At 38.0% G+C, this 16,567-nt stretch overlaps 3 protein-coding genes across 3 annotated transcripts; 1 reads left to right on the forward strand and 2 right to left on the reverse strand.

Moving 5' to 3' along the window:
* Positions 1–1,702: 1,702 nt before the first annotated feature.
* On the reverse strand, positions 1,703–9,135 carry gjc2 (gap junction protein gamma 2). Its single transcript, XM_008334438.3, has 2 exons — positions 4,401–9,135; positions 1,703–3,308 (listed from the first exon to the last, which is right to left on the reverse strand). Exon 2 carries the CDS (start codon positions 3,277–3,279, stop codon positions 2,026–2,028), a length of 1,254 nt encoding a protein of 417 aa, XP_008332660.1. The 5' UTR covers positions 3,280–3,308; positions 4,401–9,135; the 3' UTR covers positions 1,703–2,025.
* Positions 9,136–9,253: 118 nt separating this feature from the next.
* LOC103396384 (5-beta-cholestane-3-alpha,7-alpha-diol 12-alpha-hydroxylase) lies at positions 9,254–11,472 on the reverse strand. The gene has a single exon (XM_008334439.3). It carries the CDS (start codon positions 11,424–11,426, stop codon positions 9,891–9,893), a length of 1,536 nt encoding a protein of 511 aa, XP_008332661.1. The 5' UTR covers positions 11,427–11,472; the 3' UTR covers positions 9,254–9,890.
* A 2,357-nt stretch (positions 11,473–13,829) lies between these two features.
* higd1a (HIG1 hypoxia inducible domain family, member 1A) lies at positions 13,830–16,193 on the forward strand. The gene is made up of 4 exons (XM_008334440.3): positions 13,830–14,177; positions 14,593–14,663; positions 14,818–14,952; positions 15,190–16,193. The coding sequence occupies exons 2-4, from the start codon at positions 14,594–14,596 to the stop codon at positions 15,261–15,263; spliced, it is 279 nt and encodes a 92-aa protein (XP_008332662.1). The 5' UTR covers positions 13,830–14,177; position 14,593; the 3' UTR covers positions 15,264–16,193.
* The last annotated feature ends 374 nt before the right edge of the window (positions 16,194–16,567 follow it).

Consider the following 16,567-nt stretch of genomic DNA (forward strand, 5'->3'; position numbering starts at 1 on the left):
GCACTAGTTGGATTTACAGTGATTACCATGCAAACTTGGCTAAAACACTTGGGCTGAATGACATACAAAAAGTCTTGGAAGCAATATAACCCCAAAAACCCAACACATGAATTAACTGGAAGGTTAACATGAACAGGAATATCTTCACAGATGCACCAGAGTGGTGCGCACCCATCTATTGTTGCCTACATTGTTTTTATACTCTACAAAACTTCTTATTATCTCAAGTAAATTCTTCATTTTATAGCATTCAGCACCTGGTGATAATTATCCACAAATTAACAGACGAAAACTAGTGTTTGGCTCCAAAAGTCATTATTTAAACACATAAACCTAAACCACAAAGCCCAATAAAAGCTTCACTTTTTTTCTTTTTCTTTTTTTTTTTGCTATCATTGATTTTAATTGCTTTAGCTGAGTCGGGGAAATGGTTGTACTTTCTCATTTTTATGGTATTTTCCCAAGACTTCAGACACCAAATGTTGTGTAATTTGTGAGACTAATGCTTTTGAACTCAGTTTATGGTTTGACTTACAGTTGGTCTATGAGTTAAACCATTTTGTTGCTACCTTTCTAGAGACATCAGCGATTCCTTTTTAGAACAATTTTGTGTTGCCCAGTTACATATTGATTTTGACATGAATAATATTATATATGACAATGAACTGAATTAAGTTGTATCATCAAGTTTGTTTCAATGTCTCTTACTTTGGAATCACTCTGTAATTGTTTGAGGGTGCATCTCAGCCCAGAGTGTTAGGGACTTTATGAATACCAAAAGATACCATCAGACACAGATAGACGCTGCAATGCAGCACATTACAAATTTTATGCACAAGAATATAGTACTTTTTCAAATTTCTTTCCTAAGCATAGGAAAAACTATGCTTACTCCTGGGCAAATGATCTATAAATAAAGACATTTCAGATTGAAAATACATTTATTTTTTCATCATTGAAATACAAGAACAGTCCCAATGTCCGAGGCACTTCGACGTATGAGATCAATAAGGCAGGATTTTATTATTAATTTTTTTAACCTCAAATACTTTTATAGAAACACTGCTCCAATGAAAATATCATCTTTGAGATAAGATGGATAAATACAACATAAATGTAAGCTGACTAAATTAGAAAAGAATGTAAACACCCCAATCGAATGTACCGTATTTTGTCCTCTTGTAGAGTGTGCATCATCTGCTTTAGATTGAAGGAAAGAAAGCATTCACTGCCCCCCAAAATATCAAGTTTTCCATCCCCTAACATCTCTCCCTGTACTTGTGACAACTGCTAAGCTCTGGAAAACATGGAATGGATAAAAGCTTTGCACGCAATGACTGAAGTTCATCACACTGAGCAGATGTTTACCCCAAGAGTTTGCAGTGACAAAGCACTATTTTATCACCATTATCAAAATATTTGTCATTCAGTAAAATATTTGACCTCTCATCCCTTTTCCAGAAACAGTCATCTCCACTTTTTCTCCAAAATAACAGTCCACAGATCAATCATGTCTTTCAAACAAGAGGTAAACAGTCAGTCTTTCAAAATCACAAACTGTGCATTTCTAGTTTTTGGAACTACTGTGTGTATTCTGATTTCATTTTACAGTATAATCACACACACACACACACACACACACACACACAGAGTTAAAATTTATTACAACAGTAGAATGGATAAAACACCCATTAGTTTATTACAGTAGAATGGATAAAACACCCATTAGGGTACTGTTCATATGGGATGTCACAGCTGGATTTAGAGACAGTAACTATGTGAGCAAAATGGAAATTGTGTCTGAAAACTATGGCAAACTACAAAAGTACAAAAGAAAAAAGAAACAAACCAAAGTGTTTAGATATTTGCCTCACATACATCTTTACTACATCTATTATGTGCAGTGCAACTACAGTGACTGAAGTTCTTTTGGCCTAAAGACACATTATCTCAGTCACACCTTCTTGGGTTACTGTACAGTCTTAGAGTCTTCATATTTTTACAGTTAAATTAAAAAAAAAGTGCCTAGATCCAGACTGAGGTCTTTCCATTTTTTACTGTGCTCACGGTCTTCTCTGTGGCGGACTTTGGCCGAGCTCCTTGCTTTTCATGAACAGCGTTGACTCTATTTTGCTCTGCCATTGTGCCTCCAGATACAGGGCTACTGGTCCTGGAGATTTGCTTGTTGCTTTTAGTCTGGTATGTTTGAAAGGCCATGTCAAGCTGCTCCTGTGCGACCCGCAGGTGACGATGTAGACTGGCCAGATCGGACGGGATGTTCTCCACTGGGCTGGCACACTGTAGCTCCTGGCAAACTGTATCCATGTTCTGCTCATTGGGGCTGTTTGCAATTCGTTTATGTTTGTCTGTTTTCATCACGAGGGCGTACCCTGGAGGAGAGGCTGGCACATGGCGAGAGAAGGGGTAGCCGTAGAATATTCCTTGGCCACGGTTTCTCTTTAGGCGGAGTGTATCTCGAAAAGCACCAATTCCCAAATGGAGCATTTCGCACAGATTTAGAATGAGACAAAGGCAACTGACCACATACATGATGAGGAGGAAAATTGTTTTTTCTGTTGGCCTAGAAATGAAACAGTCCACACTGTGTGGACAGGGAATCCTGTTGCATACATATAAAGGATCGACTCGGAAACCGTAGAGCAGATACTGTCCTACAAGGAAGGCTACTTCAAAAATTGCTCGCGACATGAGCTGAAGAACATACATCCTCATCAGTCCTTCCTGCATAATTCTTCTCCGTCCATCATGTTTTGATGGATTTTTGCTGGTGTTGCTTAACTGCTCAGGCCTGGTCTCCTGGACCTCCAGTGGGTCTTCATAGATCATGGGCTCAGCATCATCGTCGCCGTGCTCATGTGCCAAGACGTCCTCCAAATGATGGCTGTCTCTCCATCTTGAATGAAGCACAGCTCTTCTGCGCAGCCGTTGGTGCTTCCTGCGCTCCTCCTCTGAGGTGCGGGCTATCTTGTGGATTGCATAACCCATGTACATGATGGAAGGAGTGGAGATCATGATGATCTGAAAGACCCAGAATCGAACGTGCGAGAGGGGAGCAAAGGCGTCGTAGCATACGTTGTCACAACCCGGCTGTTTGGTGTTGCAGGTAAACTTGGTCTGCTCGTCCGAATAAATGGACTCGCCTCCCACGGCTGTGAGCACGATGCGGAAGATGATGAGCACAGTCAGCCATACTTTCCCCACAAAGGTTGAGTGGTTGTGTATCTCTTCCAGAAGACGAGTGAGAAAGCTCCAGCTCATGTTGGTTTCTCAGGTTTTTCAACTACAGTCTGTAAATAATTGGAACAATTAAAACAATTTGATATTTTCATTATACACACACAATGACATAATGACAATAAACTCCATTTTGAACTATAGGGAGACAAAGACGATCAAAAGAATTATCAGTTTATTTATCAGTTAATCAACCAACACTAGCTTAAGAGCTATAAAATACCAATTGTATTTATTAAGTTGTTTTTTATGTTAATTACTATTATTGTCTGGTAAAACAATTATCACTTCTACTTTGCATATCAAATAATTAAGACACAAACCAGGCATTTGAGTGTTAACAAAAGTTATTCCTAGTAAGAAATTGAAAAAAAAAGTTTTAACACATTAACATGGGAGATGGGTGATGTCATTCAGTCACCCATTACCAACACACCCTCCATTCATGGGTTCCTGTCATTGACTTAATGCAGATCTCGTCACCGTGACACTGCCATCTCTGGCGAGAGATGTGTCATCTCAATGCTGTCTGATAGAACAAGTGTGGTGTGTTGTTTTGTTGTGAATGGAATAACACAACTCAGATTAAACAAACAGTGGATTACTCCTGTCTGCATTAACATCAAATTCATAGAGTTAAACAAACAGTAAAAAAGTAGTAAAGGTAGTAACTAGATTGTATTTATTTTCTTTTCTGACTTATATTTGGTCTGACTCAGAGATTAACATTTATGCATAAATATATATATTATATCTCCCTGCAGAGGAGCTGAGATCACAGTATTATAGTTCACAGTATGTTTGCAAAAACTGTTGCAAAAATCGATGTCCTCATCACCTTTTAGAACGATGATAATTTTAACAATGCTTTACAACACATGCCGACACATGCAGCTACATGTGGCAGTGTTGAATATAGTCTAAATAGTGTGTGATGCACATTTTTAAATTATTTTCATCAATTTTGTTTTTTTTAATTGGTCTAAATCGTTTGCATGTTCTCCTGCTTTATAGAAAAGTCATATTTTTAAAGAAAGAGCAGCAAAAACAAGTATTCATTCAGATTCTCAGTTTGCACAATTTGCAAATTGTATACGAATGTAATAAATGTGTATGTGTGAGAATGTCAATAACGGCCAACCCACCTGGTCAAAGAGTCGAAACATTTTCCATCCTGAAGACCTCTTCTGTGTTTTGTGGAAATTGCCTCAAAATCTGGATCCATGGATTTCCTCATCCATCCCAGTGTCCTGGCTTCAGCCAACTCATCGATATTTTGCAGGGTGGCAAAAAAGAGAAGAAGTTAAAACTTATGAAAGCAGACTTTCTTTTGATCTACTTTTGTCAGTCTGTGAAGATGTGAGGTCCTGCTGCTGTGAATGCCTCACATTCTGGCCTGTGTCTGGTTTCTATTACACCAGCCTTTTGCCCAAGAAGGAAGTATAAAAAACAGAGGCAGAACAAAAAAAGATCTTTTGGCAAGTGACCTTAATCCAGAAGTTTAGACTTGAGGATATGACACTATAAACTGAAATGATTGCCCTGGTGTGGTAACCACTGCCTCCCTCAATACTTCAATGTAACATTGTACCACAGCTGCTAAGGGTCTCTCTCTCTCTCTCTCTCTCTCTCTCTCTCTCTCTTTCTCCCCCTCTCTCTTTCTTCTGTTTCTCTCTCTTTTTCTCAACCCCCTATTTAGCAGCAGAGGCTCAGTCGGACATGCTACATTACATCTGTAAAATTCCCACACACATCAAACATAGAACACACAAATTAGCAGCACTATCATCTGGAGAACGCTCTCACAGAATACAAACAATCAACAATGCCCGTCTGTTTCCCATTTGCCAACATTCGTTTGAAGGAAGTAAGTCAACCTGAATGTTAAGCCACATTTGGAGTATAACTGTTACTCAAACCTGAAGAAAAAACTTCATCCAAGTCTTTCTCAGGTTTATGCAGCGTACAAACAAGACAAACGTCCAAACACACAACAGCGTTCATGGGGATTTTTACATAACACGGCTCGGCGGGTGACAGCTGTAAAAGAAAGCATGGGGCCGTGATAAAGACAGGGAGTTTGAGGACAGAAATGTCCTGGAGACATAAACCACCTTGCCTGAGTGCAGATCCGCTAGAATGTAACCAGCAGGTATGTTCGGTTACATCAAGTGTCATAATATTTAGATCTTCAATCCAGGCAGATGGCCAGATAAGATCAGCGGACAGGTCACACTCTTCCTCACTGCGAGATGACTTTCTCCCTTTTTCTTCTTCAAGCTCTCATCCACCAGCCTACAGTACAAAGCTCTGCAGCACAGGTTTCTTTAGGTAAATTAAGAGTGATTCACATGACGAGAGTTCATGTCGACACAGGTCTTCCTTTTTGCCACATCTGCGTCTCATTCTCCCTCTCCTGACCAGATTGTTTTATTCATGCATGACAGAGTACAGAGATGAGGAGGTGATCACGCAAAATTTACATCAGAAAGGAATTTCTCCATCACTTAGGTGTGTGAGCCAGGCCCCCCGGTAAGGCTAGGAAGTGATCTAAGCTCAACTTTTAAGTGTCTGGCTTGTGTTAATGAAAAGTGTCTGGTTAGTGTCACAGTAACCCTGTTATTATAATACTGTGTTCAGAGGGCCTTCAACAACCTTTAATTATGGCCTGTGTACGTCCATTAGGTGAAGATATAGAGCAGCGTGAGCAGGTCCACCATCCATCACACCAGAGACGGTGCTCAGTTACTGGAATGATGATCACCAAGAAGACAGGTTAACAGTTTCAAACAGAACCTAATGGGAGATTTTACGTCATCTATCTGTAAAATATTAACTCTGAACTGAAGTGTTCTCACTTCCTCTCCACAGGACTCTTTGTTTTGGTTTACTCTGGCCTTGATTGTAACATCATGAGTCAAAATCAGGATTTTAAAAAATGTTGGGCCTTGGTTTGTCTAGCTTAATGTTCTGGTCAAGTGCAGTTTAAAGCAACACTAGCATCCTGACTGCTAAGTTTATAATTTTGAAAAAAAATAAAAAAAATAAAACGAGAGTAATTTAAACAATATAAATCACAGCCATTATTGAATGTACTGTATGTGTATGGGTTTGTGGAGCTATCTGCTGCAATTATGCAACAGGAAGGAGTGAAAATCTTGACTCCTCTCCTCGGTCACCACCAATGTCAACTCAGTAGTTCTGTCCACATGAACTTGCTTCATAAAGTTGATGCAAGCAGACTGTGGGCTCAGAGAGGGGGCAGAGTTTATGTAAGAGACCAGGATCCAACATGTGACTTAGATGTTGGACCCCACATTCACCCACACCCCACCAGCCTTGGAGAAAATAAACAACACAAAGAAAAAAAAAACCACCCACCACTATCATTAAAATCTCTTTCCAGCCTCCGAGGGGCCGTCCTGCAGTCAGCCCTCACAGTGGTGGCAGTCTTTTCTTATTTGTTTCATTTTCACCAGTGTGCCTCAGCTGAGCCTCCCTGCCTCCTGGCCCAGTGTGTCCCGTGCCAGTTTGACTGAGGCTGGATTCAGCTGAAGTGACTGAGATGAAAGGCCTTGAGGCAGATAACAACAACGTTGCATTTCTCCCATAGGAATCATCTAGATTATTATTGTACAGCTTTGAATTAACATTTAATGTTACATCAGTCTGCAGTCTCCTTTTCCATAAATATGAACTATCCTTTTTACATTAGTATTAAGGCACAGACACAAACAACACATACCATGAAATCTCAATAGCATGACTCGATGACCCAACCAGGACTGAGTGAGGGAGAGAGGCATATACTGTACATACCCAAGCACTGGGAGACACGTCTAATGAACAGGTAATCACTGGTAACACTGATTAGGGAGGGAGACAGACTGACCTAACACACAAGTCAATATTTCTTTTTACTTATGTAATATCTTCATTGTGTGATTTGCTACAATATCTGCCCATCCAAATAAATAAAAAAACAAAACAGAAAATGCTTGGCTTGTATTCACTGAATATGTCATGGGCTGATTTAAGGGAAGCCCCAAGGACCAGCAGACACTGTCAGGGTCATTCAGACTCTAGCAGAGATGTGCGAAACACAGCTAATCTCTACCACACTCCTTCCAGACGGCTCAGTGCTGATTCCTTTTTTTTCCAACTCAGTGAAGTCCAGCCACTGGTAGCAAGGCTGCAGGACCCCTAACAGCAGCAATATACCATATCTCTGCAGTACAATTATCTAACAACAGGTCACATTAGAACCACAAAGTATAGAATGGACTATATAGTTAACATATATGGCTTGACAAGTCTGAACACAGATAGTGTGCTTAATGGACAAGTGGTCAGTTCAGAAACTCACCAGTTGTTAAATATATTCACTTTTTACTATCCAACATTCCCTTAAATCATGGAATATGCCACATTAAACATTTAAAAAGCTTTTAAAATGTTTTAACAGCTTCGTACACATTTCTGATTACACAGAAATAACACAAAAATACAAGTTTCTTCATTAATACACATACATTGCATTCTTAAAGTCATTTACAGGTTGATACCTGCAGCAGTTTAAAGAACTGTGGGTAACCTCATAGTCACTGACTCTTCTTGGGATTATGTGCCTGGAATTTTCAGAGGTAGACAGATCACAAACAAATGTGAACCCGCCCTGTTGTTGTGTTTCAGGAAATATGATTCATCTAAACAGACTGCACTTTTGGTGCATCGTGGATGTTTAATGTAAATCCTTATCCCATACACGTTACAATATTGGATGATAACTTAATCCCCTTTGTAGCTTTACCTCACTGCTGTCCCAACTGTTTCGGAGTAGGAAAAAAAACAACATAAAACTATTCCTCACACAAACAATATAAAATAAATCTGCTGCCACTAGATGGCAAGCCTGTGTTTTTAAAGTTCAGACTTCTGTCTGAACTTTAAAAAACCTTTGAGAGATTCACTCACTGAGGTCAATGACTCCATGATGATGATGTCACTGGATAAATAAATAAGACCACCCTAGATAAACACCCCGTCTTCACATTTTCTGGAAATCATCACAGGAGTCTGGTGTCTCAACTTCATGACTATACAAACATTAAAACAATATTACAGAATTCAAATGAATATAATTGTCCTGGTTGTTTTTCCATCAGCCTGTGTGTGTGTGTGTGTGTGTTTTAAATGCACCTTCTTTGAGATAAGCAGAGTAAATAAAGTGCAACTCTTGGCAGAGAACTGACAGATTAGAGATGAAAGAAAGATAAGAATAACAAAAAGTCATTTATATATTTACACCTATGCTCACTTTTCTTTCCACTTACTTTAAGCTATATTCATTATTCATTTAAATGCCAACAAGTGAATTTACATACTGTGGAAACGTTGCAATACCCGCAACAACAAAATGAAAGGCAGTACCTACATATCAGATATAAAAAAGCAGCTTTTCCTCTTCCTCGTGATGGAACATCCAGAGTAGGAGTGTAAAACTGCTACGGGTCAGAAAAACAAGGAAACAATGGGTCATTTTTCTTTTAAACCCTTCACCACCAAGTACAGGCAGGACATTGAGGAAAACAACATCCTCTTGTTTGTGAGGACCACGTGTGTGCATTGTCACCACCTCTAAATGTTTACTTTAAAACATGCTTGGAAATGGAAGACTGTGTATCTATCTATCTGTCTCTCCAATGAGCTAACCAGGTAACTTGCTAATTAATAGCTACTGTTACCATGTATCTATAGTTTTTTAAATTGTCATTTACTTTGTAATTACCCTGGAATTTACACTTGAGCAAATACTGTTGAATTTTTGTTCCATTTTGATTATTTTTCCATGGCTACAGTTTAATATCATTATATTACTATATAATAATAAATATTACAATTATTTACAGTTATATTTATTTGTGTGTTTTCATTGAACTGAAGCCAAAAGGACATACCCCATAAATGTATGGTTCATGACTTATCACTCAACAGACTGTTTTCTTGAAATGACTTTAATTAAAATATAATTGTACAAACATGCTTTGCAAAATGAAGGTTACAGTGTATACATATGCTTTGTCAGAGCGTCACCTCTAGTGGTCAGTGAATGTAAATGAAACATTATTAATGGTGTCTATGAAGCTTCACAGTCATTCAGGTCATGGTCAAAGTTAAAGCGTGAAGCTTCTTCAGTTCTGTAATGGTATTGCAAAACAGTTCTCTGTTCTTATCTGCTCTGACCTGCTCCCCTGGTTGTACAAACAGACATTGGTGGACAGCAGGCTTTTAACAGGATCACTTTTACACATACCAATCAATAATTGATACAGAAGTGAAGGCTATTATTTTTTTCTTTACATTCACTGATTACCTATGGAGACAATCTAAAGTACTATTATCTGAACACATTTTACTCAAAGCTACTAAACTGAACTACTAAGATAAGTAAGTAAGAAGTAAGCTACTAAAATGAACATCTGTTTATATTGCTAATGTGAATGTGAAACAAACTGCACACAGAGCACTGGTAATTGTGCAAATATTCAAAATGTATACACATATACAGAGATGAGTTAGGAAACTTTCTGTTCTCTACAAATGCTTAAATAGTGGGTAAAATGAGGAGCTCAGATTTAAAACCTAAGTCTGTATCTAAACTGAACATCTTTGACTGGCTGCATGGAACCAAAGCCCCAGCGCCTGTAATCAATTTCTGGGATATTTTCATCAGGGTTCTTCAGCTCAAACTCAAAATAGGCCAACATCAAGAAAACAAATTGCTTCATCTCGTTGCTGGCGAAGAATCGACCTGGACACATGGAAACCCCAGCTCCCCAGGGCATGTTGTAATATCTCACTTTCTTCCCCTGCTTGTAGAAATCTGTTTTCTTGCTCCCATCTGGATTGAGGAAGCGGTCGTATTTGAAAGAATGCGGGTCAGGGTGGATCTCTGGGTCAATGTGAACCGCACTGTAAGGAAACATTGCCATTCTGTCACCTTTGCGAATGAAGTACTCGCGTCCGTCTGCCATTTTGAGGGTCATGTCCTCCAGGACAGCTCTGGTGAGGAGGGGTGCGGCAGTGAGTCTTAGGGACTCATCCAGAGCGCTGTCAAGTACCGGGGTTCTCAGCAACATTTCATGGGTCAGGTTGATCAGAGGGCCGCCGCGACGTATTTCTTGTCCAGATTCCTTCACAACCCTGTCCACTTCTTCTTTCACTGCTTCCAGGGCTTCTGGGTGTTTCATAAGGTAGAGGAGCAGCCAAAATGAGGAGGGTCCTGTGTTGCCCTGAGATGCCCAAAGAAGCACAAACATGTACCTGTCGATCATTGAAGTGTTCATACCCCACTCGTGCCTAGCCTGCTGCATGTCCCGTATCCAACCGCTGATGTTGTTCTTGGCCATCATCTTCTGCACTGACAGAGCGTTCCAAAACTTTCCCATCAGTCTCTTTGCTTCTATCCTTTCTGTTGGTGTGACCACGCCATAAGCCAAGTTAGGGAAGAGTTGGTCATATTTACGAAACTCACAGAACAACGCTTGAGACTCAGCCCTGTCTTTCTCTTTGGCTTTCTCTTCACTTTCTTCCGACTCAGCCGGGGTGTTGCCATACAGAGACAAGTAGCCACCTCTGAACAGAATATTGTAGCTGTACATAAACAGCCCGTCTTCAATCCAGGGGTTTTGGTCTGAAACTGAGCCCACCCTGTGCAGCATCAGGGTCTGTAAATTGTCCATCATGGCCTCCGTCATTAACTTTAACCCGTCTCCTTTCAGATGCTTGTTGCTGGTAACCTGGAGAAGGTGATGCTCTTCCTCTTCTGCCACATAACCAAACACCTTACGTACAAGAGCCTTGGCAAACTTGCTGAAGTCTAGTTTTTCTCTGCTCTCCTTAACAAATGCTCCAAATGACAGCGGATCCTGAAGGAATGTAATGTAAAACCCACCCAGCTGTATTGTAAACACATCACCATGCTTTTTCTGCATCCTCTCTATGAATTTCAGTGTGTCCCTGCGAAACTCCAAGACATGACCCAGCCAAGGAATGATCCCCTTATCCAAAGGGGGTTCTCCTGGTAGGCGCCGTCGAAACACTCCAAGAAGGTACAGTCCTCCAATCACAGAGGCCAGAATGCAAGCAAGGATAGGAAGCAACAGTCCCATGGCTGACGCAGTTATGCAATGTAATGGTCCATGTTCTGCATGTTTAAGAGACACAAGACTCCTCCCACTTGTGGGAGCAGTTTCACATTTCAGTAAAGTCCGTACCTAGAAACAACAGGATAATGAAATGCATGTGAGTGTTGTCTGGTGGGTGGAGAGAAGTGCCGCTGAGCAAATGTCATTCAAAGATAAACTTGGTCACTGTATTCAACCAATCAACTGTGCTGAAAATTCACCAGTCCAGCATACCAACATCTACTCCCCCACAAGGTACAGAGTGTCAACTAGAGAAAAGTTTACCAGAAGACAAAAAAGCTAGTGTCAACATTTGTCACAGATGTTTGTAAATGTGTATTTTTTCCACTATGAGTTGTATGCAATATTAAATAATAGTTAAGTTAGTTTTTAGTGTTACTTACTAAAAATGTAAAAAATAAATAAAAAACAAACAAAAATTGCAAAACTGGTTAAATTAATCAAATAAATGATTCATGAATTTTGAGAAAAATAAACATGGGTGAAACCTACTTTGCGAGGGCAGTTCACATTGCCAGCTGTTTGACAGTTTAATTCTGCAATTTGTTTTAATTCCAGGATTTAGTTTTATATGTCTAAATAGGTCCTTGCAGAATACAGCAAAATAAAGTTTCAATGCCTCAGGCATTACAAATGCTTTATGAGGTTTTGAATGTAATTTACTGGAAGAAAATGCAAAATAAACTAAACTCACCTGACCACTCTGTATAACTACTGAGTCAGTGAGTCATGAATCAATTCCTGGCTAAGTCTGGCTTTTGGATAAAATTACCCATGGAAAAAGTACATCTACCTGGGTTATAGTGCCTTTATTGGACTACTGGACAAATTAGAGTGTTTTTTGAAAAATCAAACTGTGAAGACAACATTTAACCCTGTCATTTTTTTCTACTGCTAAAGTTTTTCAATGTGTATCTGATAAACTGATTATCAGATGTTCCGATGAACCACACATACAAAGAAACACTGTCATCAGACTGGTTTTAACTCATTCATTAAATTCCTATCAACATTGTTTCGGATCGCTGCCGCAACAAATGTTCATTTAATTGACTCTAGTTATTAAAAAAAAATATGAGCATTAAGAAAATTTGACCAGCAGCATGTTTTAACTACTTTTAACTACATATTTGCATATAGTTATTCTCTGTATCCAAAAAAAGAACACATAAAATCTCAAAGGTACAAAGATTCTTCTAATGCTGCAAATTAAAATGCAACAACAATAAAAATGTAAATGTCTGAAAATATTTATTGTAATCCTACTGTTCAAAATGTGTAAAATAAAATATTTATTGTAATCCTACTGTTCAATCAATGGACCTGCCCATCAGACCTCAGGTCTAAATATTTCTAATGCTTTTGGTTCCCTTTGTTGTCGATGTAATTCTACTTGTCTGCCACTCCCTGACCTGGTTTCACTGCATCATGTTACTACTACATTATTTTGTCTGTGTTTACAGTAACATGTTCTTGGTAATGTGATTGAACACTATGTAGCCAAATGTAGCCAACCGAGCCAAAGTCCTGAGAAATTATTTTAAAATTCAGTCTCAATTTTTTCTTTCAAAAAAGTATCAATATATTCAGAACAATACCCATCTAATGTCCTCAATAACAGTAAGAAAATCAGGCATGAGAATGCATTTATACGTTAATGTATATGACTGCATGCATACATTAAATAAATCAGAGAAAACTATGTTATGTCAAAGCCACAATTTTTTCACTGACTGTTAACTGAACAATAGTTGACCAGTTGTATTTGTTATTTATTTATTTGTTGAGAAACCCGTCTGGCCCACAATAGTACCATGGTGCACTGCGCCATCTACTGGGTTTAGTGTGGATGTTTGAATAGAGACATAATGTAGGGATGATAATGACTGCACATTACACACAATGCTGCAGAGTAGAGTGTGAACGTAAGGATAAACAAGGAAGAATAAACGTGTGTGAATGAAAGTGATGAAAATTAAATTCCCAGGACCTGGAGTCAAGCCAAAATGTTTTTATTGTTATTAATAATCTTCTTCTTCTTCTTCTTCTTCTTCTTATTATTATTATTATTATTATTATTATTATTATTATTATTCTTATTGAGGTCAATGCCCCAAGCACAAAAGACAAATGCGTTATAAGCGCAGAGATTAGTGCGTATATTAAGATAGTGTTTGGACAAATACTTCCGGTTTTGGAACTATGAAAAATTATGACAAATTATGACAAAACGGACCTTTATTATCTTGCATTCGCTTCGAAATCTTTGTTTGTAGAAGGGGGGTGGCAAACGATTGGTGCATTCAGGTTAACTGGGTTATTACAACACTTAACAACTAAAGGAATGTTTTAGAGTCAAATAGCGACCGCGGATTTATCTGGTAAAGCACAAACTAGATTACGCTTACTGTTTGAACTGCCATCATTACTCTTAAAACTCTGAATAGTGGTGAACATTTGTGAACAACTTATATTTCGTGTTTACATTTTCCTTTTACACGTGAACAGAGCTTCCCCTTATGTCGCTGATTACGTCAGTCTAACGTGTTACGTGAGGGTTTTCACCCTTGGTTACATCACGTCCCCGGCTTTTACTTCCTGTAGATACTGTGTGAGAGATCCGTGGATTCAAAGACGTTACAAAACTCAGCGATACCATTCGGAACAATTCTTTACAGAGTTTTCAACAGCAAACTACTCCTTCCATACAAACAGGTAAAAGAATAAGACCACTTTGTTATGTAATATAAGATATATTACTCGCTCTGAATTAGGAATAGGTGTCTCGTCAATATATTTGACCTATCTCAAAAACATGTGCTTATACAACACTGTACGTTTTTAAATGCTATTTTATTGTCGTATCTATTTTTAAGACCTCTGAACTTAATTTTAACACCGATGTCCTTCATATGTAACCTCTAAGGGTGACTTCGTGTGGTTTTACACGAACCTGGTTTGGGGGGTTGGAAATTTAAACTGGTAAATAAAGTGAACATAACTGAAACAGCTACTGCAGTTTTATATAGTACAGTTATGGTTCTGCCCCAACCATATGCAAAAGTAAAGAATGTGATCAAAGAAGCTTTCATTGTTGAATTAATTTCATTATTGATTTCTTTTTGCCAAGGATGTCTGTCTACGAGGACAATGAGTCTAAGTTGTTAAAAAAAGCAAAGGAGAATCCTTTTGTTCCAGTGGGTGAGTATGAAATAGTTTTAACGTAAATAAACATTGACATTTGGTAATGAGAGTGAACGTGTATTTATTGAGTAGTAATGAACCCTTATAATGACAGTGCATTTCTATTGTCTGTATGGCTTTCTTCATATGTGTTTTTTTTTTTTGCCTGCAGGAATAGCTGGATTCTTTGCAATTGTTGGATACAGATTGATGAAGATGAAGAGTAGGGGAGACACAAAAATGTCTGTGCATCTAATCCATATGCGTGTGGCAGCTCAGGGTTTTGTAGTTGGAGCCATGACTGTTGGTAAGTAGCCCTAAGTGTCAGGGTAGTTTCAGTTTTTTTCCCCCCAATTTAGTCAGTTTATTTCACTTATTTTTTTATTTTTATTTTCCCCCAATTTAGTCAGTTTATTCTTTCTTATTTTTTTATTTTTATTTTTACTATTTATTTATTTTTCACTTAGTTTTATTGTAACCATATCTTGAAACAGTTTACAAGATGTGCCATTGTGTGACTGTCAATCTGCTTCTCTTTTTTCAGGTGTGATTTACAAAATGTACCAAGATTATGTGGTAAAGCCAAGAGAACAACAAAAGGCAATAGAAAAAAAGTAAACCCATCCTCTATCCAAAGTCCACAATGATAAAGTGTGTATTATTTTATCTATCAATGTGTTTTATGTTTTGTATTGCACGCATCCTTTCAGCAGCTCACCTTAACTGTAAATAGTTATAATGTATTCATTTTACTTCCACCAGGTGTTACCACTGTATCAACTGCATATATACATACCATATGCTTTAACACTGAACACTCACATTGTGTGACTATGTAAAGCTGACGGGTGTGAAGTCTGTGTACGCGGGTGACACAAGTTTTACTGCCTCTTATTGGAATTTTGAGAGTGGAAGATAGAAAGTTTTTAATGTAGCAAATTAAAATATTGTATGAATAAACTTGGACTTGATTGTAAGTCAACAACCTTGTTTAATTTTACACGTAAATACTGTAGTTGAATTTGTATTGATTTAGGGGTGTTGTGCCAAACAAAATGCTCAGATCATATTCTACATAGCTTCACTCACTGGGCTTCCCTGTGCATTTAAGCATCACAAGTAAGGGTTCTATAACACAGAGATAGGAACAGAACTGTCAGATGAAGAGACATCATTTAAAAAGCAACATTTCAATAGTGACAATGACTTTTGTAACAAAACTTAAACCACATAAGGAAATGGAATAATATAACATTAGTGTCTTTGTTGGTTTTTATGCCAGTTGATAGTCATTTTTGTGATCATTTTTGCTGCGATTCATAGTGGGCTATTATTTTGCTTGCCTTTATAAGACACAGTGTTAAAAACAACAACAACTGAGGTTTAAACCTGCAGTCCCTGTATAATTATTTTTGATATCCTCAGAAACATGCCTTTGTAAGTTGTACACATTTTGAATGTGTGTATAAATACAAATATAATTATTTATTAGTATTTGCTTTATTATTTTTATGAAAGTAAAAATAAAAGTTCTTGTTACCCTGAAAACTTTCATTTGCGTGTACTGTCTATGATGCACTTAATCATAAAATGTTTAATCTTTTCCCCAGGCATTCAGACATGCAGTCCACAGACAAAAGTTGCTAAAACTGCCACTTTGTGGCATTATTATTATAATATAGTAGTAATGCCATTATATTGCAAATTCCATTTACAGATAGTGAGTATTTTCTGTCCCTTTGTAAATGGAATGTTTTAGGTAGTAACATTTGGTTAGGTATAAAACCATCCTGATAATAAAACCAACTTGGGTTCTCCTGAACCACACCCTTCTACTCTTGTAAAATAAACTTCCCTGTTCTCTGTAATTCATTACCATGTTTGATGTTTTAAAAAACAGGAAAAAAAATAAATTAAAAAAC

Source organism: Cynoglossus semilaevis, chromosome 20 (genome assembly GCF_000523025.1).
Source record: "Cynoglossus semilaevis isolate Cse_v1.0 chromosome 20, Cse_v1.0, whole genome shotgun sequence".
NCBI classification, from domain to species: domain Eukaryota; kingdom Metazoa; phylum Chordata; class Actinopteri; order Pleuronectiformes; family Cynoglossidae; genus Cynoglossus; species Cynoglossus semilaevis.

Bases quoted from the DNA above. Each gene is read 5' to 3' on its own strand.
- LOC103396384 (XM_008334439.3), bottom strand. From the start codon at position 11,426: ATGGGACTGTTGCTTCCTATCCTTGCTTGCATTCTGGCCTCTGTGATT.
- higd1a (XM_008334440.3), top strand. From the start codon at position 14,594: ATGTCTGTCTACGAGGACAATGAGTCTAAGTTGTTAAAAAAAGCAAAG. The intron at 14,664-14,817 runs GTGAGTATGAAA...TTTTGCCTGCAG, and splicing joins GAATCCTTTTGTTCCAGTGG to GAATAGCTGGATTCTTTGCA. The intron at 14,953-15,189 runs GTAAGTAGCCCT...CTCTTTTTTCAG, and splicing joins AGTTGGAGCCATGACTGTTG to GTGTGATTTACAAAATGTAC.
- gjc2 (XM_008334438.3), bottom strand. From the start codon at position 3,279: ATGAGCTGGAGCTTTCTCACTCGTCTTCTGGAAGAGATACACAACCAC.